The sequence below is a fragment of the Cucurbita pepo genome, chromosome 10 (assembly GCF_057944985.1).
Source record: "Cucurbita pepo subsp. pepo isolate OVF chromosome 10, ASM5794498v1, whole genome shotgun sequence".
Taxonomy (NCBI): domain Eukaryota; kingdom Viridiplantae; phylum Streptophyta; class Magnoliopsida; order Cucurbitales; family Cucurbitaceae; genus Cucurbita; species Cucurbita pepo.
The window spans coordinates 2331650-2358283 of NC_141807.1; the positions used below are offsets into that span (position 1 = coordinate 2331650).

Sequence of the window (26634 nt, forward strand, 5' to 3'; positions counted from 1 at the left end):
TTGAGGTATTCTGGTACAGATTAGCCCCTAGTCCCATTTCTCATTTAAAAGGGAAGCCTCTCGAGTTAAATGGACATCCTATAGCTGAACTAAATGCTCTAACTATCCTATCAATTTTAGCTACCAACTTCTAATAATATATCCTTTGCGAATAAGCTTGCTCAATATATTTACCATTACGCAGCAGATGGCCTGTTTGGCGCTTCTACATGACAAAAGAAAATAGAACAGACAACAAAATTATTCCTTGTCATTACTGTCAAGGAGAGTCAAGAGAAAGCCGCTTACAATCCGCCGGGCAATAGGATGAGGGATATTACGGCACAGCCGGCCATCAATATATGCTAACATACCAGACAGCATAAACTTGCCAATTCCCATAGTCCAGATGAACTTACCTTTGCGTCCCTTGCCAGTCGGAACTAAGGAAAGATTGGGTTCTTGACCATCAGAGTTCGATTCTTTGTTCCGAGGAATCCTGACCACAATCTGTTTCACACCTTTTCTCAGCATACGGATTGCAAAACTTACAAAGAGGTGCTCACACAGCGTTCGCACTGTCGGCCCAATTTTCCATTCCTGAATGAAGGTGTGCACAAAACATTGGTCAGCAACTGGGTTGTGTACTATGTTAACTCCATATGCCAGCAGTTCAAATGATATAAAAATTAAACAAAATGATTCCATAAAAATAAAATCCAGTAAAAGGTCTTGAAGATTTTCTCATCAAAATTATAACAGGCATATAGCTTAAACTCTACCATGAAGATTTCGTCATAGATTTGAACACCCATTTGCCAGTTTCAGAAGCAGAAAAACAAAGCTAGAAAATGAAATAGACAAGAAAGTGGACAGAGTGATAAGCTTACACTGTCGCGTTGAAGATGGGGAAAAGGACGAGTACCCATTGCTGGATCTCCCTTTAACAATCCTTTGCTAACAAGAAATCCTTTCACATGTTCCACGATCTCATTTATCAGAGGCGTGTTTGGGGGAAGATTTTTAAGACATACCTGAAAGCATTCATAATATTATTTGAGTTCTGAAGCTTACTTATGAGGGGTGTCAAATCAAAAGCATGAACAGTCGGAAAAATGAAAATGGTAATCAGGTGATCAAATATCTCAGTTTGGCATGATTTCATAATCAGGTCAAGATTTTAGTGCATCAAAAGAACTTGCAGTCGTGTGCAGAAATTCTCTAGTGAATGTTTCTCCTTAGTCATAAAATATATAAAGGAAGTTCTTGATCAGCTCCAATATACCACTACGACATACCTGATTGTCAATGACTCTAACTCTAAGATATTCTTGTCTGTATATTGTATCCAGCGTAGCTTGCAGGTAGCCTTCAATATATAACTGCAGCAATCCAAAAAAGAGATCATCATGCAACTACAGTAAAAACCTCTGGCATCTCCTATGACATATTGTGTGTTGAAAAAACAATAGATTAGTGGCTCTTTGAACTCTGATCCCAATCATTGGAAAGGAAAATCAAGGCTAACAAACCCGGGAGCCAAAATGGAGGAAGAAGGATTAGTGTGAAGGAGTTGTAACTGATGAAGGAGACTGAATGGAGCGGGTTATGAAGTTAACCATCCCAATAAAGGCCCAAGGTTCAGCATTGTCAAGTTCAAGAACATCCAGCCTCACAACCATCAAAACAGGGGATGGTATAGCTTTCGTTTGGCATGATCATTGGTCAGATTGAGGATGCCTTAAGCTAAAATTTCCAGACCTTTTGCCTTGTCAATTCAGCAAGACAGTAGATCAAGTGATCAGTGGGACAGAGAAGGAAGTGCATGACCCACTTCGTTTAGGTGCCCGACCAGAGATAGGGATGCTTGACCCACTTGAAGTTATCTATATTGATCACAAGCAAGGAATACAATGTTTCCCAGTACACCACACACATTACCTCATCAGCTCCTGGGCTTCGATCGAGTTTGATCTTTCTATCTGGGCCACCTTGCATCAAAGCACTCCCAAGTAAAGATGGCTCCATGGCTATCTTGAGTATTCCTTGGTGAAATCCGCTCACCTTCAAAATTGCAGGAACAACCCAAGTCTTAATTTCTGGTATTTTATTTCAGGTTAGGGGAAAATAGCCAGAGAAAAAAAGGCACAACACATGTAATTGGATAGAGAGGTTATCTACCATTCCACTAAAACCACTTGCTTCTGCTCCCTTGAGAACAGAGTCTGAAATCTCAGTTATAGCAGCAAACATAACATTTGACCCTGCTGTCCTCAACTGTAAATCAGTTTAAACTTCTCAGGCTTTACCATTGCCATGACATCAACATGTATGCAAGGACTATCAGACTTACAGTTTTCCCTAAATCTCCAAAATAGCGTTTGGTACCTGACCCCCTTTTCACACCAATACATTTCTTGATAAACTTAAAAGTCCCTGCACTCAATGGCCAAGCAGCAATTGAACATTATCAAAACATAAACTTTGAAACAATTGATAGAATCATCTTCGGTCATGAATGCAACTGACAATTGACAAGATTAAAAAATAGTAGGTTCAATTTGAATTCGGCAATTAACTATTTGCTTTACCTGGAAAACCCATAAACCCACGAGAGGGATCAAAGAAGACATCTAAGGAAGATGAAGACAAATCATCAAAGATGGAAATAAAATCTGGAGGGAGCAATGAACTTCCTTTTGCAATATAGATGGCCCTAATGGCGTACCTGGATCATTAAAATGTGACGTTGATTTATCTGGCATGTAAAACATAAAATATAACAGAACGATGTTTTACCATGAATAATGTTGAGCACATCTAAGAAATAATTCGCGCATTGTGATCAAAGCATGAGTAACTAGAACACCATTGAGCTCAACAACTACATTTTTCATCGCAGGGATCTACAAAATATAAAGAAGGGAAAAAATCAACAAAAGCATGCCTGCATGTAAAAGTAGAAAATGCTACAGATGTTAAGCTCAAGACTGTACAAGTGAGCAAGAGAAATCTAAGTGCATAAGACTGTTCAAGTCACACACCTTTACTACGCTATGTAGTAAGGTCCTCAGAGTTTCCTGTGTAGAACTATAACTTGAATATGATTCCTCGGGAAGGAAATTTGCAAAAATCTATAAAAATAAATAAATAAAATTATAATCAGCCTTCAGTTAAATATCAACATTACGCAAGCTAGAGCGAACATAGAGCCAGACCTTTATCGGGTGGATCTCAAAATGGTCAAAATAGTACTGCTGGCTCCCAGTTTTTGAGTTGCTAAGAGATGTTCTCCCAAATGGAGCAATCCTCATTAAGGTTTCCTCATCAAGGTTCAAATCAATTGGCTGTGAACGTAAGCACTAACAAAATCTAAGTGGAATAATTATGTAATGCAAAAAAAGCTATGTTAAGACTAAGTTATATAATGAAGCTAACCATAATATGATAACATACAATTTTAAAATTTGGAACAAATGAAACATAATATTAGAATATTTATGGTATTCAATTCAAATTCTTGTAATTCTATGTCTTTATTCAGGTGTTGGACTTCAATAGTTACAGATATTTATGAGCAGGTGAGGATGGTCTAAAAAATAAATTAAAGTTATTAAGTAGATTATAATTTTCAGGTTTATTGTAATTTAATGAGGTTATAACCTAGCTAAACTATTCATACGAATGAATTCCATCAATGACATTGTCTAAAAAAAATACAACTTCTTGAATCCATGATTCAGAAATAAGAAAACTGATCATTAAAATCGAGATAGAAGATAACACTCGACTTAAGAGCAGGTTCTAGATAGATGAAGGCTGGAGGTTGGAGGTTGAAGGCTAGATTCGAAAATGGAGGAGAGAGTCCATGTGCTGACGACTCACCCATAAGAATCAAGAATATATGGGGAAAATGGAGTAATCCAAGTACCAATACCAAGAAATCATCCCCCGTCTCAGTTCTCCTTCGACAATATCCTTGCTCTTGTTCTTTATTTTTTTCCTTACAATCGGATATTCCTGTTAGCGTGTTGCACATGTGTCCCTCCCTACTTCGTCCAGTTTTGAACCTTGGACATACCATGCAATGGTTGTAATACATTCTTAGTTAGTATTTAGTTTATCAATTGCTCATGCTTCTACAACCATTGGTTTGGGCCTTTTAGGTGAGTTCTCAAGCCTCAATGTCAAAAAACTGTAATGCAGTAGGTTCTTCAAGCTTGTTAGAGGTCCCAAGGGTGTGTGGTTCCCTGAGCATTCGATAGAGGATTGGTCTAGTCCAATCCTAGAGAGTTCTGGTGAATCGTTGTCCTTACATAGATATAGATATAGATGAGTGAGGTCATTTAATAAGCGTGCAAGCGCTAGAAAACAGGAAGTTAGAGAGTTGAAGAATCTCGTAGGTTGTCATGACTAATAGTGGTGCAAGGTTATTGCCTTGGTAGTGCTCCTCCTCCTAAGCCTCTCTTTGGATCACAGTCTCAAAGTGTTCTTGTTTTTGGGATGTTACCTTGATTCAAATAGTTCTAAGTAGGGACTTTACCTATCCATTTTCAAAGTTCTTTATTAATGCCATGTTCGAGAAAATCACGAACCACTTTTTGCAGGAAGTGGTGGGGAAGGAAGTGGTTCTCATTTAGTTAAATGGAACTTGATTGCTTGAGTAGAGAGGATGACAGTTTGGAGATTGTAAAGCTCTCTTGGAAGAATCTTACTCTCTCGAACAAGTGGTTGTGGAGTCTATGTTTAGAACCTAAAGCTTTATGAAACATGACCGCTATGAGTCAAGTATGAGCGTCATGGCAATAGTTGAGACTCTGAGGCTGTAAATGATACTTTCAGGAATCCCTACATAGGCCTTCTTCTTCTTCTTCTTCTTTTTTTCTTTCTAATCAACCTTATTCATAATTCTTAGATCCCTGAAGCAAACAATCGTTTATCATATGAGGTCTACAAAAGGCCTGTGGGTGTATGGACAATGTTATAATGCTTGATATTACCTGCAGAACAATAGAAAAATATTTCACTTGCTTGACATGAAAGCTGGTCGAGTTCAGGACGCAGACAATTTTGAGATCACAGTCATTTGAGTCACCGTAATCAAGTTGATGCCTACGAAGCATGGCAGCAAAAGTAGCTCCTACTCTCTTTTCCTCCAATCTCAATGACTGCAGCAATTATGAATGAATTAGCACTTGACCGTAACAAAATTGTTAGAATAAATGGGTGGTTACAGAATGATTTAGTTACTACCAGCATAACATCAGGTTAATGGAAACCAGTACCTGAATAGTAATCTGGTTATATTTCTGCTGCTCTGTGAACACCGAGTCCAAACTAATGTCCCTGAGTCTAGCAGCTACAAGTGGCCTAAATGCTGATGGCTCACTCCCATATTCATCCTGAATTTATAATTATAGTCAAGTTAAAAGGTCGAAGACAATAACTTCCTAACAAAAATACAATTAATTTAAAATTTGTTGGTCGATCTAATAAATCAATGAATCAATTTTCTGCAAACATTTTCCTACCACAAAATGACCTGTAAATGCATAATCCAGGAAGTTGTGTTGAATATTTATGTACTCACAGTTTAGAACATAATGAATGACTAGGAAAACAAAGCAAAACAATTTAGGAGACACAAGTACCCATAACCATGATCACGTGGATGAACTGTGATATTCACAATACTTAGTCGGATAGAAAGGTTTGAGGTTACATTACAAACCAACATATTAGATATAAACAGTGGGTAGGAAATTTCAGGTGAAGAAGGGTCTGGAAATTACAGCTCCAGTCCTACTATAGCACTATTTTCTAATAAACAAGGGAAAGAATCAGGCTGGACACTTTCCAGATCTACAGCCTCCCTACCGTTCTATCTTTTTAAAACAAAAAATGGAACTTTTCATTGATGAAATGAGAAAAAAAAAAGACTAATGCTGGAATGATACAAACACCACTAGAGAGTAAACAGAGAGAAAAATAAAACATGAAAGAATTACAAGGGAAATAAAATACATTCCAATTATTCGGATGATTATACTTTTTCAGTTGTAACTAGGTTTATTTCTTTTTCTGCTTTCAGATTAATTTAAGGGCAAAATACACAGGTTCTTGAAGTTTGAACTCAGTGTCTATAGGTTCTTGAAGTTTCAAAGTGACACTTCAGTATCTAAGGTTCGAAGAATAGTTCTAAATGAAAACTTGAGGTTTAATATATTTGAACTTCGTAATTGAAAACTTGGGAAGGGATGGGTTAGGGAGAGAACAAGACTGACCTGCCTCCAACATTCAAGTAAGTGAACTGTGATATTAGAAATTCTGAGTTCAAATTTTTCAGATGATGGAATCACTGAATCTCCTTTATGACAATCAGATTTTTCACAAATACGTAGAACCCTGGTCGGACCATCTGCATATATTTCGTAGCCAACCTTCACAATCTCCCGGCCATTAAAGTTGCTGGATACTGTTTGATGTGCCAAGCCTCCTTGTTGCCTAGACTTATATAAAGGCTTCCATGCGCACAACTTATCCAAGTTAATTTCACGAAGGCTCTCTATCAGTAATTTCAACAGAAAAATGTCAACCTAAAAAAACTTGTCTGTGGCAAACATCCCTTGTAGAGAATAATCTGAATTCTAAAAATGAGACCATGTACCACCCAGTGTCAAAATCAAATAATTTTCAAACAGAGTTCCTTCCATAATCTTACAATCAACATCTAACATATTAAAAACAGATACTACGACTTGATCTTAGACAAACAGCCAAGAAAGGTATTTAACATCTAACATATTAGAAACAGAGTATTGCACTTTCACGGTAAGAGAACATATATATCTCTGAACTTTTATTTCATTTAATGGGTCAATAATCTATTACAATTAGGAAAAAACGGAAAATCACACTCCAGGAAATCTCCAACTATTTTCCAAGGTCTTGTTTAGGTTATTTTTGGTGAGTTTTCTTAAAGTCTATTGAGCTTAGTTCTTTTTGCTTTTTTTTTCTTTTGAAGGTAAACAAACATGTATATTTTGGAGGCCAAAATATTTCTTTTATTAAAAAGGAAAGGATGAATAGAGCAATGAGAAACTGAATTATAGTGGATCACGGTAGCAAGACCACACTGTCACTTATAATAATATGCCACATATTTAAGGTGTATGCAAAGTATTCAACCTAATACTGTATTGAAATTATGTTACAAGGCGGCCATACGACTCATCCATCACGAGGAAAAATGGAAGATTTTAATTTTTGTTCGTACAAGATACAAATTTCTCACAATTCACGAAGTTCAAATAAAATTAAAGATTTAAATGTTGACAAGAGGATTATTTAGAAGAGGCAAATGTCTAATTTTCGTTTTCTGAATCTAATTTAACCTAGCTAAAAAGTCATTGGAAATACACAGAAAGCAGGGAAGTTCTCCCTAAAACAAAAAAAAAAAAAAAATCTTAATCTTTCCTTCACAGCATTGATAGCAATCAGCAACAAAACCAATATCACCGAGGTAAAAATATAAATAACAGAGATGTAGACCTTGAAAGAAAAAACAGTTTACACGTACCGTTAATTTGGACTACAAGTTCATGCGGAAGAGTCAGATCATCCCAGACATAGTCAGCGCTACATAGAGATCCTAGAACCTCCGGCTCCACAACATCCTGTAAAATTATCGTGTCATTAATAGAAAAGAATACTAAAATACATCGTAGTTCATATCCATCCACTAATTGATGAGAGAGGAAAATGGAAGAACAGAACAACCTTCTGATAGAATGTAACAGAAAAATCGCGCAGACAATTCTCAATCCTGTATGGAAGGTTGGTATTTGGTGGTTTATGAAAGTGTAAACTTAATGTTGAACCTTCTTCCACCACATGAACTGCAGCAAATTCAATCATACTAGTGCCTTCCAAAGCTTCTTGGTTGGGCTGCTTTTTGAATTTGAGGTAAAATCGTCCCAATGAAGCAATGCATATTGGACCAGACCAACTCAAATCAGAGTCAGTAAGGTGGAACTGAATAAATTTTAAGGAATCGTCCATAGATTTTGAATGCTTCTTCACAAAATTTTCAATTAGACTGTATCCTCTAGGCTTCTGGATTCCATCCTGCAGTTTTAGTGTTGCTTTCTGTTTACTGTCGACTTGGATTGTGCTTCCTTCATCATTCTTCATGTAGGATTAAAAAGAGCAACAAAGGAGAAGAAAAAGTTTAAATACATAAAAGCAGCAGTGACCAGAGTGCTGAAGAAAAGGTTGCTTAAAATTGAAGAACGAATTACAAACCTGTAAATAACACTGACGGACAGTAATATTTTCTTTTGATTCATTAATCACCACATATCGCGGGACTATAGTAACAAGTTGGGACGGCAATACCACATTTCTCAACAGTGATCCCAAAGAAACACCAAGTTTGATACAAAATACTACGCCATCTTCTTGAGTTTGCAAGTTTAATTCTGTGAAGCCAGATAGAGCATCCAAGTCAAGTAGAGATTCAGATGTATCATTTTCTGACAACTGTACAAACACCTTTTTGGACCTGTAAGATGTTACGACAATGTCAATAAATAAATTCGAAATTTAGAATATTAAATTTTGTTGATGTGAGACAAGGAAATAAAAAAGAAAAGAGTTACAAAGAAAAAAAAAATCATTTATTTCCGAGTGTTGATTCATCTTACTTTAAGAACCATGAACAACTGCAGTGTGGAGGCAAACTAATTCCTAAATTCGGAGGACAGAAACCATTCTTTTCTACATCCCTGCATACATCCATGGCTTTCATTTGTTACAAAATAGGCCAAAGATATGCGTAGGCTGTAAAAGAACGCATAAGCATTCATGAATTCTAAGATGCACCTGTAAAGGGTCTTCTTATTTGAAGCAAGAAAATGCAGCATCAAATTTGTGTCATTCTTCAGGGCATACGGTGTAAAAACGGTTACCTGCAATTCAAAGTGCATTAGGTCACCTGCCGATCAAAATGCATTAGGTTTCCTATATAAGGCATAATAAAGTTGACAGTTTCTTAGTTGGAGATAGAGGTGTTGCAAATTTGATCCCTAAGCAAGTAGTAATGAAACGTGTGTTTTATTCTTTAAAGACAGAGTAAAATGTGAAATTAACATAACCTCTAATATGCCTCTGTAGCCACGAGCCAATCTCAAGGAAGCGAAGTACTTTCCACCACCAAAATCAAGATCGATGTCTACAGATTGGACTTTCCCTTTCTGCTTCATTAGCTTCTTCACAAAATCGCCGCTACTCACCGATTTGCAAGTTGAATTTAATGCAGTTAATGTAACAGAAAAGAAAATTATCGCAGGGTTCACATAGAAATCAGCTGTTGATTCGGATGATATAGTTGCCCTGGTTCCAATATGTGAATTCTCATTTATGGTACTAGTTTCTGCAGTAAGATCAGATGATAAGTTAAATCATTTAAAACTATCCAAATGGAAAACCAATTTCAAATTTACCTGTCTCACTTAAAAGCACTTGTATCTCTGAATACAAGGAATTGGACACTCGTACAGTAGGAAGAAGAAAAATCTGTTTTTGCACCAGCAAATCAGATGAACGGCTATTATCAACCCTATGCCCAGATTCATCAGGCCGCATTATTTGGACATCCTTACCAATGCACTGAATCAGAAAGTGCAAGTAGTTTTCACGTCCATCATCAACTAACAGCTTACAACTCGCTGTGCTAAAGGAGTACTTCTCCGATCCAACCAGTAAAGCCTTTCTGACTTTGTAGCTTAACTTATCAAAAGTTCCAGACAAATGCACTGCCTTTTCACCTTTAAAATCATCTGACCACTCAACTGACCTTGAGTTCTTAAAATTCATCAATGTATCAGTCAGCACTGGTCTAAAAGAAAGAAGGAAGTTTCCTGAAATGTTTTGAACCCATCAATTTCAGAACAAGATAACATGAAGGTTGAATCAAAATGTAATGCACTCTAATACAATTAACTAAAACCTATGTAAAATTGGATGGTTTCTAATAACGAGTACAGGCTTCACATACATAAGCTCTGGTCCAGCAAGTTTTAATCTTCTATTCAATTAGGTAAAAAAGAGAGAAGAAATCCCTTTTTATTTGTGCTATTAAGTACTTACAATTAGCAAATACAAAGTATGAAGGCACGAATATTAAGGCTATAAGAACTCTAGTTCATCATCTCTCACACAGGATCAGGAGGGAATAGAAAAAATCCAACAAGAAGATTTCCTATTTAGAACTGTCAAAATTCTGCTTCAGTTCAGAAAGCTGTGCCTGGTACTTTAAACCCAAAAAATTTCACTAGCTAAAAGAGCAACATGGAGTCTCTTATTTGCTGGTTTTTATCCAAGCCATGCAAATTTGGAGGACATGTAATAACATGAATTGTTTAAGGGATTTTATGATATTTTGTTAAACATTTAGTAGTTTAGAAATTTCGAAACTATCTGGTTATACCCTAGAAAGAATAGGTTTGATTGACATGCAACACAGGTGGTTTCTAGTGTTTTTTTTTTTTTCAACTTTATTGGTCAAGTATACTTGATACACTAGGTTGAGTGCCATTGGAAAAGCAGCCCTTGCTACGTCTGGAATTTAGCTAGTTATAGCAGTCCCTTACATATGTAAACACACTAATGTTTCTCTAATCAAGAATATGAGTATACTTTTCTCCTCCTACCAAATGTTCTGCAAATAGACACGGAAAAAAGGCAGAAGCAAGTACTCATGAAGCACATAGTGAATTAGTTAGCTTTAGAAAATAAACTAAGTGTAAATTCACATTCTTCTTGAATCACTGGCTTTTGGAATTCCAAAATCCAATAAACCTAAAAATTTAATTCTAGAACTTTACACCCAAATTCATTTCGATCATTCTCGAGCCCTCCTAATGTGAAAAACGGCCTTTCATTTCATGCACTTGAAATCACCATAAGTTAGTTGAAGTTTTTTTTTTTCTTTTTTTAATTTTTTTTTATTTTGACATGTACATAGAAGGGAGAGGTAGCAAATGAGACAGCATAATGGTGAAAAACTATCTTGTAATACAATCCTCTATTTCACAAAGAAAGACAGGCCATATTTAGATTAGGCTTATCACATACCAACACTTAGAGACATTAATGCCTTTCTCGATCCACCAGAAGAATTTAAAGCATCAAACATTGCCATTGAATCATCAATCACATCTCCAGGTTTTAGCAAAACAGAAGCACATTCATCTTCTTTTGGTTGTTTTCGTCGAAATCGAAGTTCCATGGTTAGACCACTTTCATTGTGTATTCTCGTCAGAGGGGAAACCACAATTGACAAACCATCCTGCAAAACAGAGGGAAAATCAAGAATTGTGAACCCAATTAAAACAATTTGTTCACAAAGTGATAAAAATTACCTCATGATGCTGAGAAATGTCAACCACAAAAAGCGGTCCTGGATAGGTTCTTGAATCTATAAAAGAAATGAAAAGTGTATGTGAATATCCTTAGCGGCAACTCGAAAGATTTGCCTCAATTGGCAAAAAATTGAGGAAAGGAAAACCAATAATCAGACAGAATCTATAAAATCATAAATTTCTTTCATTCTTTTCTCATCTATTGTGTGGAGTAAATGGTGCCATATCCAGTTCGTCCTAATTTATAGCCTATCAATTTTAATAATGTATCTTTCATCTTTTAAGAGGCATGCAACTGGAGGGTTTTCTTTTGGGTCTTGGCACGTCAATAGAGTTTGTTCTTGGAAAAGAAGACATGCAACGGAGGATTTGTCTGCGTGGGAAGTAGGAAAGAACAAAAATATTTCAATCCAATGGAATTCCAGGACCTCCCGTTGGAAAAATTACAATGTTAAAAAAGAGAAGAAGTTGAACCCCATGTGATGACCAAAAAACCTATCATAACATTGTAACGTCTTGAAAAATTCTATGGTTCCTTTCATTCTAGGTAGTCCAGAAAAATCCCTTGATGAAATGCATCCAAAGGTCTTCTTTCCTTTTCACGATGAAATGCACCCAAGGGTCGGTCTTCTTTTCCCTTTTGAAAGAATGAAAGGATGACCCAAAGAGTGAGTGACAGTAGACTTGAAAAAACTGTTGACCAATGAGAAGCGATAGTGCTGCTAATATTTCCTCCAGGAGTGCTTTCATGTAGCTGCACAAGATAAAATATGGCTTCGTGCCTCGGCACTTTTCTTGCAAAGAGAGCACCAATGAGGAGATACAGCTATGTAAGGCACGCTTGTCTTGGGTATTGATGGCTCGGTGACTAAACTCTCAAAGAAAGAACTTAATTTTATTTAGGTAATGGTCCATCCAGATTAGTTCATAAATGAGGAAATTAGAGGAAATTCCTTTTCTTGCCAAGTCCAGCGAAAGGGGTTTTGTAGAGAATGCTCCCTTGCTGTCCGGTTTTCAAATCTAAGCATCTAGTAACGAAGGCAAAAGGATGGTAGATAGGCAGTCCATAAACTCAGTCCATTCACCAACCTCTTTCAGATAGGTCTTATTTTCGCCCGTTTCGGTCTTCCAAGTATCCTTTCCTGATGCATGTTTAAATATGGATATGGAAATAATGAGGGGAAAACAATATATCACAGGCTCATTCAATAACCACCTATCAAACAAGAAAGATGCGGAAGCATCATTGCCAAACTTGCAACCTACAAGCTCATGAGGGCTTGCTGCTTCAAAATGGATTTCCAAGGCCTATGGGCAGTAGACAGAGGCCATACCAGGTTTGTTATTATGAGATGAGGAACCATACTTCGCATCCATTGCCTTTCTCCATAAAGCATCGTTTTCTTTGTAATATTGCCAAAGCTATTAGGCTAGGAGAGCTTTGTTTTTGTCTTTCATCCTATGAAATCTGAGAATTGTCAATACTTCATAATTATGTTATCTATGTTTCTATTTATTTTCTTATTTGTAATGAATTCTTGTATAAGAACACCTAGATTGTATCTTCTTGAAATATACAGAATATTATATTTATCTGGAAACACTATAATAAGCAAACAAGTCAATTACCAGTAATGGAAACGAAGAAAATTGAGGATACCTTTCACAGATTTTATACGTGTTCTCCAAGCAAACGTTTGAGCTTGTAACTCGCAAATATGGATAGGAGTAGTAAAATTTTCAGTTTCACTTAGTTGAAATGAAATAACTGATCCACTCTCAAGTGGTTGGTCTGGTGATCCTGGTTGCCTTGCAAACAGAAATACCCTCGCGATAATTTTATCTCAAACAATAATGAACAAACAAAATAATTTATTTATCTACATGAGTTATTGGAAAAAAGATTCCTCACGAGACAGGTAGCTGACAACTAACCATATATTGAACTATTATAAGTCAAATACATACTAGCCGTCCATGCAGCATCACATGCACATCTATTTATGTAATGTAATAATTGGATCTTCTATTTTTATTTTTTTCTTACTACCCTTTTCAGAGGTAGATAATTGTTTTCAAAATGCTGACTGCAGTCGTTTAATATTAACACACAAGAAATGCTGTTGTTACTATTTGGTTCCTGCCATGGCTACCAGAGGATTTTTTAAGTGCCTTGAGTTGCTTGTTATTTTCTGAATTCTTTAATAAAATCCTTCCCAACATCCTTTTCCTTCCCACAGGCATTACGATTTTGAAATCACCATTAAACCTCAAAACTTGAACTTAAAACTTACGAAAAATTCAATCTTTCTATATTTTTCAACACTTCCCCCCGGTTGGACACAAATATAATACAAGGTTCGATACATAAACTATTACGATGAAAATGAGGAAACAACAATTTGAATCCATGAATTTATATTTGGATGCCATGTTAAATCAACGTTAGATCCAGAATTTTAAATAAATAGGTCAGAACAAAAATTCAAGTGCAAGTATATAAGAGCTAAGATGTATAAATATATGCAGATTAAAGTACCTCAGAGAAATGAAAGTAGACTGAAATCTTCCTATCGTCAGACTCTGCTTGTTGTGGAAATGACAGAGAAGGTTGACCCCAAACCGGTTTTCCACCTGTCATGTAAATGCAGCTACGGACATATGAGAAAACTTACCATTCATTGGTCAAAGAAGAAAATATAGGCCAGTCTATTCTTTGTATTTGTGTAGATTCGCACTTAATTTTGGTCTATCAATGATTATATCGTTTCTTCCCTCCAATTGGATCTAGTAAATTCCCCATTAAACGAGCATTTCTGCAAGTTCTACCCCATCAATCATCTTATTAAATTTCTTCATAACAAATAGCATCTTGAAAAGCAAACCTTGCAACAATTTGGACGAATAATAGAGCTTTTCACTGCATACGGACCAGCCAAGTCTAGTTTCCCAACAACAAAGAGAATTACATCCAGCGAGGTCTCATTTAAGGATATGTCCAACTACCAATATACCACAAAAATATATCAGTGAGATGCGTAATGAAGAGTCAATAAACTGCTTAAATTTAACGATTGCCACTGTTTCCTATAAGAAAAAGACAATACCTCCTCCATTCTACAATAGATATGCACAGGAACCCCATGCAAAATTGTTCTACTGCTTTTAGCACTGAAACGGTAATAAAGGCAAAAGTCAACTGGGTTGAGAATCCCTTGCCTGCAATACAAATTCAAGAAATACTTATGAGAAGGAATCAAAACTAAATTTAGGGGAATGGCCAAAAGATAAATCTTTAAATGGATGGGCATCAAAGGTAGCTTCATACTTCCACTCAGCACAAATACTCACCATAAATTTCTTTGCGCGTCAAAATAATGTAATTCAGCATTGGATGTGCAAAGAACCCTGGTTTTATTTGATAATATTTGTAGGGTCAGTTTTGTATTACTGAGGCAACCACGAATGATAGGCAATATTTCATCCGTATCAGATATGTCATGAACGATGGTGAGAGATATATAAATTGAAATATCGATTCTTGGAAACAACCCATCAGTTTCAGATATTCTCTCATCCATGTGAGAATTTTGTTCACGACTGGTTTCAGGGGTCCCAGTAAGATAATGGTTCATATTAGCAGCACCATGAACTGTAGGAAAGTCATGGATAATTTTAAACTTAAACGGATTTCCAGGTTTTCTGACAAACTTTGGAACCCCATCAATAAAGGCAATACCACAGTCATTGTTCTTGTTCACTAGATAAAAAGTTCTTTTAGCAAACTGGTTGAATGGTTCCCAGCTCGTATCATCTTGACCTCCAGGCATCCAAGAAAATATTCTCCATAGTGTCATATCCCTATCATCAGTGCCAGATATGTTTACAACTCCAGATCCAGGACAACAGTTCAATCTTAATTGTTTGCCTGCAGCATTCTTTGCATACAATGATATCAAAGAGAACCACAATGCTGGTGAGGACCATCTCCTCTGTTTTCTGTATTCAACCTGCACGAATAGTGATATGCCAAGTCGAGGGAATAAATATCATTGAAGGGAAGTCATAAAACACAAATCCATAAGTAAATAAAAAAATGAGTCCTACGTTGATTTATCATTTATGCCAGAATATTTTACTTGTTTCCCTCACAGTTTAAGCCTTCATATAACAGAAGATTATGAGAGAACTATCAAATGATATTCTGTTCACTAAGCTCATACAACACTCATAAGAAAGCTCATAAAAAAAGAGGGGAGATGAGATACGCCCATGATCCACTTCCTTCAAAGGGTTCTGAAACCTTTAGCCGCAAGAACCATGTCTAGGAAAGACCAATCAACCGTGTCAAAGGATTTTTCAATGTCCAGCTTCACAACAATGCCCGTTTTCTCTCTCTTCCATTCATCTATAAGCTCATTTGCAATCAATGATGCATCAGAGATCTGACGAGCACAAGGCCATTTGGTTTTCATTAATTATAGATGGAAGGACCATCTTAAACATTCAGAAATGACTCTATCAAGGATTTTGTATAATCCGGTGGCAAGGCTTAAACGAGCATTTATGAGTCCATTCTTGAAAAATTCATGGAACACCCTCAATATGTCGTTCTTATGGATGTGCCAGAACTTTCTTGTTCAATGAAGAGGAACTTCAGAACTAGGGATTATTGTGCCAAGATAGTATTCCAAACTAGCGATGGAAAAACCAGGAGGCTTGTTTGTCCTATGTAGAGTGCTTCAAATAAATGGAAAAGTCTGATTCAATATCTTCCTTTGTAAGAATACTGGCCCCCTCAAGTGAAACGATTTCAAGAATGGAATTTTTCCTTATTTTAGTGGCCATCATCCTATGAAAAAAAAAACAGGTATTTGAGTCACCCTCGTTGAGTCAAATCAACTTATATTTTTGTCTCCAAAGAACTTCCTCTTTTGCAGCAATGGAGAGAAATTGGGATTTGAGGCTACTTTGTTGAGCTCTTTGAATAGGAAAGCCTTCTCCTGTTTCCTCAAGATTATTCAGCAAACTAATTTAAGCCATTGTGACACACCCAAAAGTGGATTCGTTCCACACTTTAAGAAGCTCTTTTAAACTGCTTAAGATACAAGAAAGACACTCTATGTCACGAGTTAACACTTAAAAAGTTAACATAATAGTAGATATGTATACCGATGCTAGTTGGACTAGAGAATTAACAGGTCGGAGATCCACATTTGGATGTTGCTCTTATGTTTGGGGCAACTTAACCACTTGGAAAAGTAAAAAGCTAGTAGTTGTAGCAAGAATCTGTGTACAAGCTGAATATTGAGCTTAGCTCTGAAAATTTGTGAAGGAATGTCGATTCATAAGCTTTTACCAGCACTAAAGATAGAAACTTGGAGTTAACATAGCAAAGAATCTCATGAATCATGATGGGGTGAAGCATATAAAGATAAATTATCATTTTATATTTGAGAAGGTTAATGTAGTATAGTGAAACTAAACTACATTCCATCTCGCCATGTAATTGTTGATATTCTCACCCAAGCATTACCAAGACAATCATTGATGAATTGGACTCCAAACTTGGCTTGAATACAACCCAGCTTGGAGGGAGTTTAGTATATAGTATAGTTATGTTTAGACTACATATTAGTTCTTTAATCTTTTAATAATTATTTAATTTCCTTTCCTTTTATAATTAGTTTTCCTTGGTTGAATTTTCTCTTGTATTATAATTGTTGAATAAGAAAACTAATTTCTCCAAAAGCACCAATATGTTGTCTTTTATTGTAATTTTATATTCTTATATATATAGATAGATCGAGAGAGAGAGAGAGAGAGAGACAAACAAACACACACACGTGACTTTTAGTTTACAAAATACAGCGAGTATACTCTCAATATTGAGAGGTCTCACATTAATGTTTCTTTTATATTTCATCCACTTTGAGGAAACAATTTCTTACGATGCTACTTAATCAGTGAAATGAGCTATTCAATGAAAATAAAGAAGTAATAAAGTTAGTATTACTGTAAGAAGCATATTTTTCACGAGAAAGAAAACTCTACCTTTCTGAAAAAGGTGGTCCAACCATTTCAACAGTCATGTTAGCTAATAGCTAGGCACTAAATCCCAAGAGCTCTCATCCTAGACTAGACATCTTATAGACGTTGTATAAGGACATGGCTTAATGAAAACTATATGCGATAGCTAGCATCAAGTAAAAAGAAGATTAAGTAAAAGGGATGTAGTTCTAATCTTAATAACGAAGAAAAGAAAAGGCTTGCCAACATTGATGAAGCAAATAGATGCACAGAATTACCCTGAATAATGCCCGGTCTCCCACAAGAGAATAGTGCAATACACCAGCCAAGTTGTACTCGTCACTACCTTCTACACTGATGTACATGTGCTGATGGACATCTTGGATTGAAACAATCGCTCCTTTATAGTTCATGGAAATAATTAGCTCAAGATAACAAACAAATTGTACATTGTCAGTAAGAAACCTTCAAATGATAAAATACCATCAGGAACGAGAGCTACCACATGAGTGGCAAATGTATCTGTGGTATTAGCATCAACTTCCTGATTACCGGACCACTGCCTTTGATGCTCCTTTGTCTTTTCCTTGTCATACGGTCCAGAAAATGATGAAACAGTTAACAAGATCATCTGAGGCAATAAAAAAAAGTATACATAATTAAATTATATAATGAAGCAAAAGAGAAATAAAAAATGGACCCAAGTAGATGCCTAAAACTAAAACGTAGTGGCTTTAGCAGTAAAGAGAAAAAAAGGTGTTGGCAAAGCTTCTTTAAGAAATGTAGGACTCGCCTGTATTTCAGAATGGGACAAGGTGAGATCCAACCCTGACAAAGAGCCTTTGCCAGCCCAACCTTTACTTAATAAGCCTATTTGATCACTACACGTCACCTCAATTGACAAGTAAGCGACTAAGTTCTTCAATAAATAATGCTGACAGCTAAAACAAGACGGCTCAGTGACATGACTATTTCCAGAAATTTTTTTATGAGAAACCGGATGTTTCGAACTACTTGCATCATTATCTGTCTGAACTCCCTTCGTATGTTGAGTACTTGCAGCAAGTTCTCCAGCTACAAGGTGGGAAGACAAATTGGAAGAAAAATGAGGGATTTGAATGTTGTTTGGTAGGGTCTCCTCAACTTGTTGGGAGAGAATTGACAAGTGAGAAAGATTAATTTCAAATTCTTTCCTATTATCAGCCAATTGAAATTTTAAATTGGCATCAACTTCAATCACAAATTCCCAAATCAGACCTGCAGAACAGGGCCAATATTGAAGTAGGGATACAGATATTATTAAAATAGAACCCAAAAAGAACATGATATACCAGCTTCATGTTTGACGACAAGAATAAGCGGAATGTTAGAGACATTGAGGATAAAAACTTCCAGAAGTTTTCCTTTGACTCTTAAAAAAGATTCGGCAGTCTCGTCAACAACATTTTCAGTAGCACTTTTCTCCAATCTCGTAATTTCCATCATTTCTTGAGCCTTCTCATCTTGATGATCAGGAAATTGCAACACAGACAAAAGACTCCCTATGGCATGACAGTATTTATCGAAACAATTGATAAAGAATGCCAAAGCCAACGGTTCCAGGAAAAGAAGACCGCCCTGTCAATTAGCACAATGTTTGAACCAAATTAGAAGGCAATTGTTTGAACTTGGTAATTTTCAAGATGCAACAGCACAGTAGTACTTATTCATTGCTTTCTTGATAAATTACTTGACAGTTCGGAAACCTACTTGTAGTATATCAAAGCATCCTTCCATTTCTGGACAATAAACAAAATTTTCATTGAACTGATGAAAAAAAAAGATACAGATACAAATCCCAGTGGGAAAAACAGAAAAAGAACCAAAAAAGACAAACAATTAGAAGGGAGTTATAAAGGCCTCCTAATTCATACAAATATCCTGCAAAGGAAAGCAAGAAAAAAGTTTGGAAAGAGAACAAACATTTGTATAATCAGTAACAGCATCTTCCGTATTTTATTAGACTCCCATAAGACGAGTACCTATCCTTTTTTTCAACAGACATTGCACCTCTCGTCAATAATGTTATTACCATAAAAGGGATGATGTTTGTTACCAAAACTAATCACAGTTGAGTAAATTCAACTGGAAATGACAAAAATAACTGTATGAATCCAAACAACTCAAAGACGCAACTAAAAGTAAGGGGAAGTTAGACTCTTTATGCTGCATAGAACAATCACCTGAATCTTCCAAAAGATGGTCTGAAAATCTCCACCAATAGAGAGAGATGACGAAATTTTACTCAGTTGATGTGCTCCAACTAAGATGTCATACACTGAGCACCTTGTTACGAGAATCCTACCAATTTCAATGTTCACAAGCAACTGAAAATTTGAAAATGGTGACGTGGAAAAAATGTCCAGAGCCTGAACAAAGCCAGACTGTTCACCTGACCCCCCAGAATTAACTGCCATGTCAGAATCCTCCACGTTCAATTCATTATTTCTAGAAATATAACTGTTGCGAATATTCCTCAACCCTTCTGAAGATGAGCCATTATTTGAACTCAAAAATGTGGCAAGCATGAAATGAGAAAGAGAAATCTGATGATAAAAGTACACATGGCAATTAAGTAATTGTGTCCGCAGAGATTTGAATACAGATTCGTCTGTATCACTTTCGCAATACCTAAATATAACTGAATTGATATTAGAGATATCAGTAAGAATATCAACTTTATCCTCTTCACATGTTACCTTGACTCTTCCCTGATCAACAGAAATCCAAATTCCACAATCAGGGGAATTCATCTCTACCATTTTCTGGCTATTTGAAAAGATCTTATAACTGTTGAAAGTGTCACTCGTCCGAGAATTATGAAGAATGACATCCATCCGCTTGATTATAAAGGTCCCGTGAATCATAGAACTAGTACGACAACTTATTGAAGCTTCTTTCACATGTACAAACTTTGGCATGGGCTTCATGAGAATGATATTTTGATTCATAAATTTCTGGGAGCCCCAACTGGTAGAGCCTAGATAAGAAATTGCAGCGGACAAATGTCCTATAACCTGACAGAAACAACTCTTCAGATAAGAAAATGAAGACTAAAAGACGTAAATCCAATCAACAAAAATTGCAAGATTCTGCTTCAGAAACTTCAAACAATCTGTAGGTAGAATTTTGAGAGTCCGGAAGAAAATAGATTTGACAAGAGTTAAACTTTGTTTATTCAACCAAAGCATAATATTAAAGAATTAAAAAACCAAAGGATAATGTGAATTACACAAGATCAGGACTGTAATGAGCTTACAGTTTACAGATTTTTTTTCCGATTCAGTTTACATCAATAGATGTTTCAGCCAAAAATTACATGCTTGACATGTAGAGAACTAGATGAAGTTGTAGAGCATCAACTTAATAGAATCCGAATCACCTTATACCAGAAACACTGCACATTATGTAATTGTCATGTCTACAAAAATAAAGGCGTCAACACAAAAATCCCATATTTAGAGTCATAAAGACTGCACTTACCTTCATGATAAGATATAAATCCTCCATATATGATAAAGCAGTGAAACCTGTGGTTTTACAGTCAAAAGCTATTGAGAAAGCATTGACATCCTCACTAAATGAGTGAACAGATTTCCTGCACGAATATTCCATTCACAATAAACTTAATTTATTAAAAAATGAAATAAAATGTCTGGGAAAATGTATGAAGACGGCACCTTTCCAATTATTTTTTATTTTTTATTCTTTTCCTGGGGGGTGGGGGTGGAATCTACTGGCAGGCTCATACGAAAATATTTAACTGATATTTTAAATGAAACAGGAAAAGAATGCAGGCATTAAAAATAAAGTATAACAGAATTTTCAGATCAAAAGACTGCAAAACATTTGTTTTGAAACTTTCATGTTAAATTAGATGTCAACCGTGCATCCCTAACTGCATTGCATTTCAGTGGTACATAGGATGAATGCACCAGGCCTTGCTTGCATCTTCTATTAGAAACCGTCTACCATGTGTTTGCATACTGATTTGCTATCTAAGTGCCTGTCACGTAGTTCCACTTATCTCAAGTTGAACACAGATTATCCCCAGCCCTCAAACTGACAGAAATTCCACGAATAACTAACCATGGTAAGAAATTCCTAACATGAAGCAAATCAACTATCATAATTTTAAAAATAATTGTAGGATATTTTAGTTTTTTTTCTTTGTTATGAGAAAACAGTAAATTAAATATAATAATTTCTAAAAAAACAGAAACATGTTTGGTAACCATTTCATGTTTCTTGTTCTATGAAAATTGGTTTCAAAATTAAAATCCAAAAAAAATTATGTGCTATTTATTTTTAGATATTCATTATGCATTTTAGAGTAATAAATGATAAAATAATACTTCTATTTATGTTTGGAAAAAAAACAAAAAAAAAAAAACAAAAAAAAAAAAAAAAAAAAAAAAAAAAAAACTAGAAACAAGAAACTCGATAGTCCAAAATTTCTACACAATTTTGAAAACATTTCTTAAAAATGAAAAACAAGAAAAGGAAACAATTATCAAACGCTTTTGTTTCTTGAAAACCAAAAATAGGAATGTTACCCAAACGACCCCTTATTTTCTGTTTTAGTCGTGTGAAAAGTAGCCATCATTGAAGAAATCAAATATCCTCTCATATTGCAATTCTATCATTAATGAATAGAAGTTTTGTTTCCTTGTTAGAAAGACCGTGTGAGAAGTTTTCATCTCATTTTTACTGCTCATTAACATAATTATACTATCTTGTAACGAGTAGAATATGATGACTTGAAGAAAATCAACAAGAAATCTTGCTCAAAGAAAGAAAAAAACACTATACACCCTCACCAAATCTAAGGGGGTGATATATCTTCATTAGGTTGAACCATTATATGTGTCTGGGTGTATGCATAAACCAACACTCACAAAAATGAAACTTTGCACCTGTGTGGTATGAGTTTTTAGAACATACATTCAAGGAAGCAAATAGATATTTTGTATTGTTATTAGAGCACTTTTCATTGAGAAGCCTTATTAAATACATACTCTTTATAGAGAGAGAATCGCCACAATTTTATATAGGAAAGTATTAAGAAAATAGCCATACCTGACAATTGGTGATAAGATCAGCATTGGATTAAAAATGAATATTTGGTTCTGTTGTTTCTCGTCCGAATTTACTATATATGCTTTTAACCCTTTAGCTTGTAGGTAGAACCAGAAGGAAACCAATCCTTGAGATGCATACTTTTCGTCACCAATTGTTGAAATACGAGGTTCTTTCAAAGAGAGATATTCCACTTCTTTATCATCAGCTTCAGAGGACTCCTCCATTAGAAATATCCAATCAGAATTGGAAGCCGGGCAAACAGCAATTTCAACTTCGTGTATATCAAGTGCAATGAGTGAATCACCCTTTTGAGCTCTCTCACTTGAGATTACGTAGTCATCATTGAAGTCCTTTTCAAGTGCCAATTGGATGTGAGAACCACCTACGTGCATTGCAACTTGAATGTGTTTTAGTGGTAGCTTCTTAAGCAATGGGGTCATCAATTGACTAGCACAGTTCTCATACTTATTATTCACACAGACTTCTCTATCATCTGCAGTAACTGTTGGTGCATGCAAAGAAACTTCAGGCCTTTGCTCATCCTCGGTCCAACAATAAGCACGTTGTTGCATCAATTGAAGGAGCAAAGATGCTGATAATAGAGATGAATATCCCAAAGCTAAATTCAGCTTACCTAGAGCCAAATTGCATTTCCATAATGAATTATTTGAGTTCTCAAGCACTGATTCTGTCAATGAGCTATTGATTTCACAAAGAAACCAAGGATTATCTGAATACTTGATCCCACTTTCTTCAAGATTCATGCATACAGAATTCCATCTAAACCACATCCCCTCCAAATATTTAACTATGAACGGATTGCAATCAACTTCACCAAGGTCAGCAATATCTGTTTCACGACCATCAGAAGGAAGAAAGATCCGAGTAGGTTCACCCCAAATAATAGATTTAAGATTATTTGCTGTTTTCATGTCATACTCCCCTAGCAGATCACTGGAACGGACACTACTAACAGAAGCCTCCACAGAAGGTAAGGAAGTAACATTGAATTGATCACAGGATATGAGCAAAGACTGTTCACAAAGGTCTGCCATGTACATGGCTAAGAGTGCATCAGAGGAAAAATGGAAAGAAATTAAAAAGGAGGATGGGATCCCAAACTTCGATTTGAGGTTTTCAATTGTCGGAGGTTGAATTTCATGCGTGGGATAAATAGACACTAACAGTTCTCCAATATTCAACATAAAGCAAAACTGTGAATTTGAATTTTGGGATACAGTTTCTAAACATCCATCAATTTTCTGTGGTCGAGTCAAGATTCTAACTATGTATCCATCTATGAAACAAAATATACTGCAAACCATTTTCCAAATGCATAAAAGCATTGAAAAGATCTGACAAAATAATTTTAACTGGAAGAAGCTAAATGTTTCCTTTTTCTCTTCTACACATTTAACATTCTTGATGGCTCTATATCGTGCTATTTTCCGTGCCTGTGCAATGAATTCAATTGGTAACTTCTCCTCAATATCCAGGATTGACATCCAATGTTTCTTGAAAGAATTGAAGAGTTTTCCGTCCCAAGAAATCTTATCAGTGAATTTTTTCATCAAATTGTCCACAGGATATCCAGTTAATAGTAGTAAAAGTTCATAGGCATTGATATACTGTATCCACAGCATGACAATAGTGACAAGATGATGTAATGACACTCCTCGTGATGAAGTAATGTGGCTAATTCTTCGAGCAGCTAGTTTCCATAGTTGCCTACCATTTCGAGCAAACTTGTATTCTTTAGATGACATTCCATTTAATACTGAATATATTGAAACCACAACTGGATAAACTGAAAGACCTAATTCTGGAATTCTAAGATTCACGTCAACAAGCTGTAGATCATGCAATTTGCAGCAACTGAATATTACTTCTAAATTCAAGATTCTACTGATCTGACCTTCCCTCTTCAACACAATCTCAAGATCATTGCCAGTGATGATAAGGCAGCTATGTGCTATTGGTTTAAACATTGCATGTATGAGCTCATAAAGACATCCATTATTTCTGTTTTCAGATTTGGCACTTAGGCGCTTTATGCTCAACGAACATTCAAAGACGTTGTTAAAGATTGGGAACTCCAGTACCAAGTTTATATTATACATCTGTAGACAACCACGATTGAGTAGTAGATTTCTAGAAGCTATTTTCAACCGATATCTTGGTGGTGGGTCCAGAAAACTCTTTATGATATCATGCAAAGTAACACCCTGAAACACATTCAATAACCTCAGAACTGATAGCGAGGATAAGGCACTAGGCTCAAGTGGTAAACAACTTTTTCTGGTCAAAAAAGTAATGGAAGAGCAAACTATTTGAAATTCAAGATATTTTTGATAGCACAACTTGAAAACTGTCTTGAATTGAGGAACTAAGAAAACTTTACTCCTCGGAAATTTTGAAAAGTATGAAAATAGCATTCACATTTCGCATTTGGCCGAATCAAAATTTGAAAAATGATAAAGTGAGAGAACAAAAAGAGTATAATATTTCATGATAAAAAGAATGCAGAGTTCAAATTTCCAGAATACCTCAATCCACGTTTTCAGAACCTTGAAATACTGAATTTGTAAAGATTACATTAAAAGGATCAATTCATATATTTTCTTACCTGGATAACTGTTTTTTTTTTTTTTTCAATCATTTTCAGAAACAGGCCAATCAAAAACAAATTTAGAGTAGTCATAGAATACCTTGTTCCCAAGAGGATAAAAGTGAAAATAGATTGGATATCAAACAACTGGTTTTAGCAACTCAACCGGATACCTCGCCCGCCCGTACGCTAATATTTCTTCTAAATTTATTCCCAACTTGATAGAAATTGAATGACACGAAATCCAAACTTCTTAAGCCATATAGAAACTCGTAACAAATAAGCAACCAAATGAAGCAAAGAATACTCTTCACCATTAAACATGTTTTAGTTAAAGTGAAGACTAAGATCGACGATGTGTCAAAACTAAGCTTGTAAGGAGCAAAAAGTCAGTATCCACACTACGTAAAACGAAATTTTCATCACAATTCGATGTCTAAATTTGTCCGAAAATGGAAAAAGAAAATGACATCACCTCCGGATCGATAGCAGATAGATTCTTCCTCAAAGTTTCAGAAAAGATATTGGATTCCCGTTTACCTCTCGAAATCTCCTCCCTGTTAAATTCCCCACAGAGTAAATACGAAGTAACCACCCACGCTCGATAGAAACCATGAATTTAGCAGCATCTACAATTTAGATCATCCCATAAACAACGACACCAATTGACTAACCTGATAGATACCGTAACATGGACGTCATGTACTGTGATCTCGAAGGCCGGGAAGGGCCAGTATGTGACCACAACGCTCAAGTGGTCGATGGTCACCTCTTTGAAGGACATGCTTAGTGCGGTCTCCTCAATTAGATCATTGAGAGCCGAAACGTTAAAATGGAGTTTGTGGGCAACGATGGTGGAACGAGTAAGCCCCAAATTCATCCGAACGTCCGAGTCTTCGGGCAGCCATGGCTGCAGCAGAGACACCAGCCTCCGCAAAATCAAATTGTACAAACCCATAGCTAATGCTGCTGGAACAGTATGAAGACGATGATGATGCGTAATCGCAATTCTTCCATTTACGGAAGGATTCCTATCTCAAGAAACGAGCGCGAAATCTTAAAGTGGAGATTGGGAGGGCGAGATTGTTAGGAAGATTGAGCTTATAGAAGAAGCGTGAAGTTGCCAACAGAAACGGCGGGTAATGTCAAACAGACTAAACCAGAACAATGCAGAGAACCGGAGATGAGCCTCACTTGATTGTCATCTACAGTTCTTTTGTGCACGTGTCCCCCGCCAGTTTTTATCTAATTTCTAAAATATATAAAAAAGTATATTCATTTTTTTTTTTTATAATGGGTCAATTAAATCTTCAAAATTAATAATTAATAATTAATAATGGTATCAATTTAAATTAAAGTCGGCTAAATTGACTTTCTTTTGTAATATTTTGTTGTCATAATATACCTTACAAAGATTTAAAATTCAATTTCCATTTTCTTGACGGATAGTTTGCATATGGAGACAATGTGAGA

At 35.8% G+C, this 26634-nt stretch overlaps 1 protein-coding gene across 5 annotated transcripts; it reads right to left on the reverse strand.

Annotated features, from left to right (window-relative positions):
* Positions 1 to 139: 139 nt before the first annotated feature.
* Positions 140 to 26333, reverse strand: LOC111803593 (vacuolar protein sorting-associated protein, putative (DUF1162)). 5 transcript variants are annotated; one of them, XM_023688081.2, is made up of 36 exons: positions 25836 to 26327; positions 25637 to 25718; positions 22551 to 24778; positions 20955 to 21069; positions 19655 to 20488; positions 18764 to 19049; positions 18226 to 18689; positions 17916 to 18063; positions 17711 to 17832; positions 14754 to 15412; positions 14510 to 14621; positions 14288 to 14404; positions 13942 to 14036; positions 13063 to 13211; positions 11403 to 11458; positions 11116 to 11329; positions 9483 to 9899; positions 9135 to 9412; positions 8863 to 8948; positions 8685 to 8765; positions 8284 to 8542; positions 7759 to 8166; positions 7559 to 7655; positions 6264 to 6544; positions 5265 to 5381; positions 4980 to 5147; positions 3198 to 3326; positions 3024 to 3113; positions 2779 to 2885; positions 2571 to 2707; positions 2333 to 2415; positions 2161 to 2256; positions 1921 to 2043; positions 1278 to 1361; positions 870 to 1013; positions 140 to 579 (listed from the first exon to the last, which is right to left on the reverse strand). In XM_023688081.2, exons 1-36 carry the CDS (start codon positions 26117 to 26119, stop codon positions 241 to 243), a joined length of 9489 nt encoding a protein of 3162 aa, XP_023543849.2. In that variant the 5' UTR covers positions 26120 to 26327; the 3' UTR covers positions 140 to 240. The 5 variants fall into 5 exon arrangements, 4 of the variants coding, with proteins under 4 accessions (XP_023543849.2, XP_086983512.1, XP_086983514.1 ...); XM_087127386.1 differs by lacking the exons at positions 18226 to 18689; positions 18764 to 19049; XR_015422600.1 differs by lacking the exons at positions 140 to 579; positions 870 to 1013; positions 1278 to 1361; ... (1 more) ...; positions 2161 to 2256; positions 2779 to 2885 and having other exon boundaries at positions 25836 to 26330.
* Between the last annotated feature and the right edge of the window lie 301 nt (positions 26334 to 26634).

What these genes read in the sequence shown, in the direction of transcription:
- LOC111803593 (XM_023688081.2), bottom strand. Translation starts at nt 26,119, where the DNA reads ATGGGTTTGTACAATTTGATTTTGCGGAGGCTGGTGTCTCTGCTGCAG. An exon ending in TATCTGCTATCGATCCGGAG is followed by an intron (nt 24,779 to 25,636) that starts GTGATGTCATTT and finishes AATGTGTTTCAG; the next exon opens with GGTGTTACTTTGCATGATAT. An exon ending in GGTAGCTCTCGTTCCTGATG is followed by an intron (nt 17,833 to 17,915) that starts GTATTTTATCAT and finishes TGAACTATAAAG; the next exon opens with GAGCGATTGTTTCAATCCAA.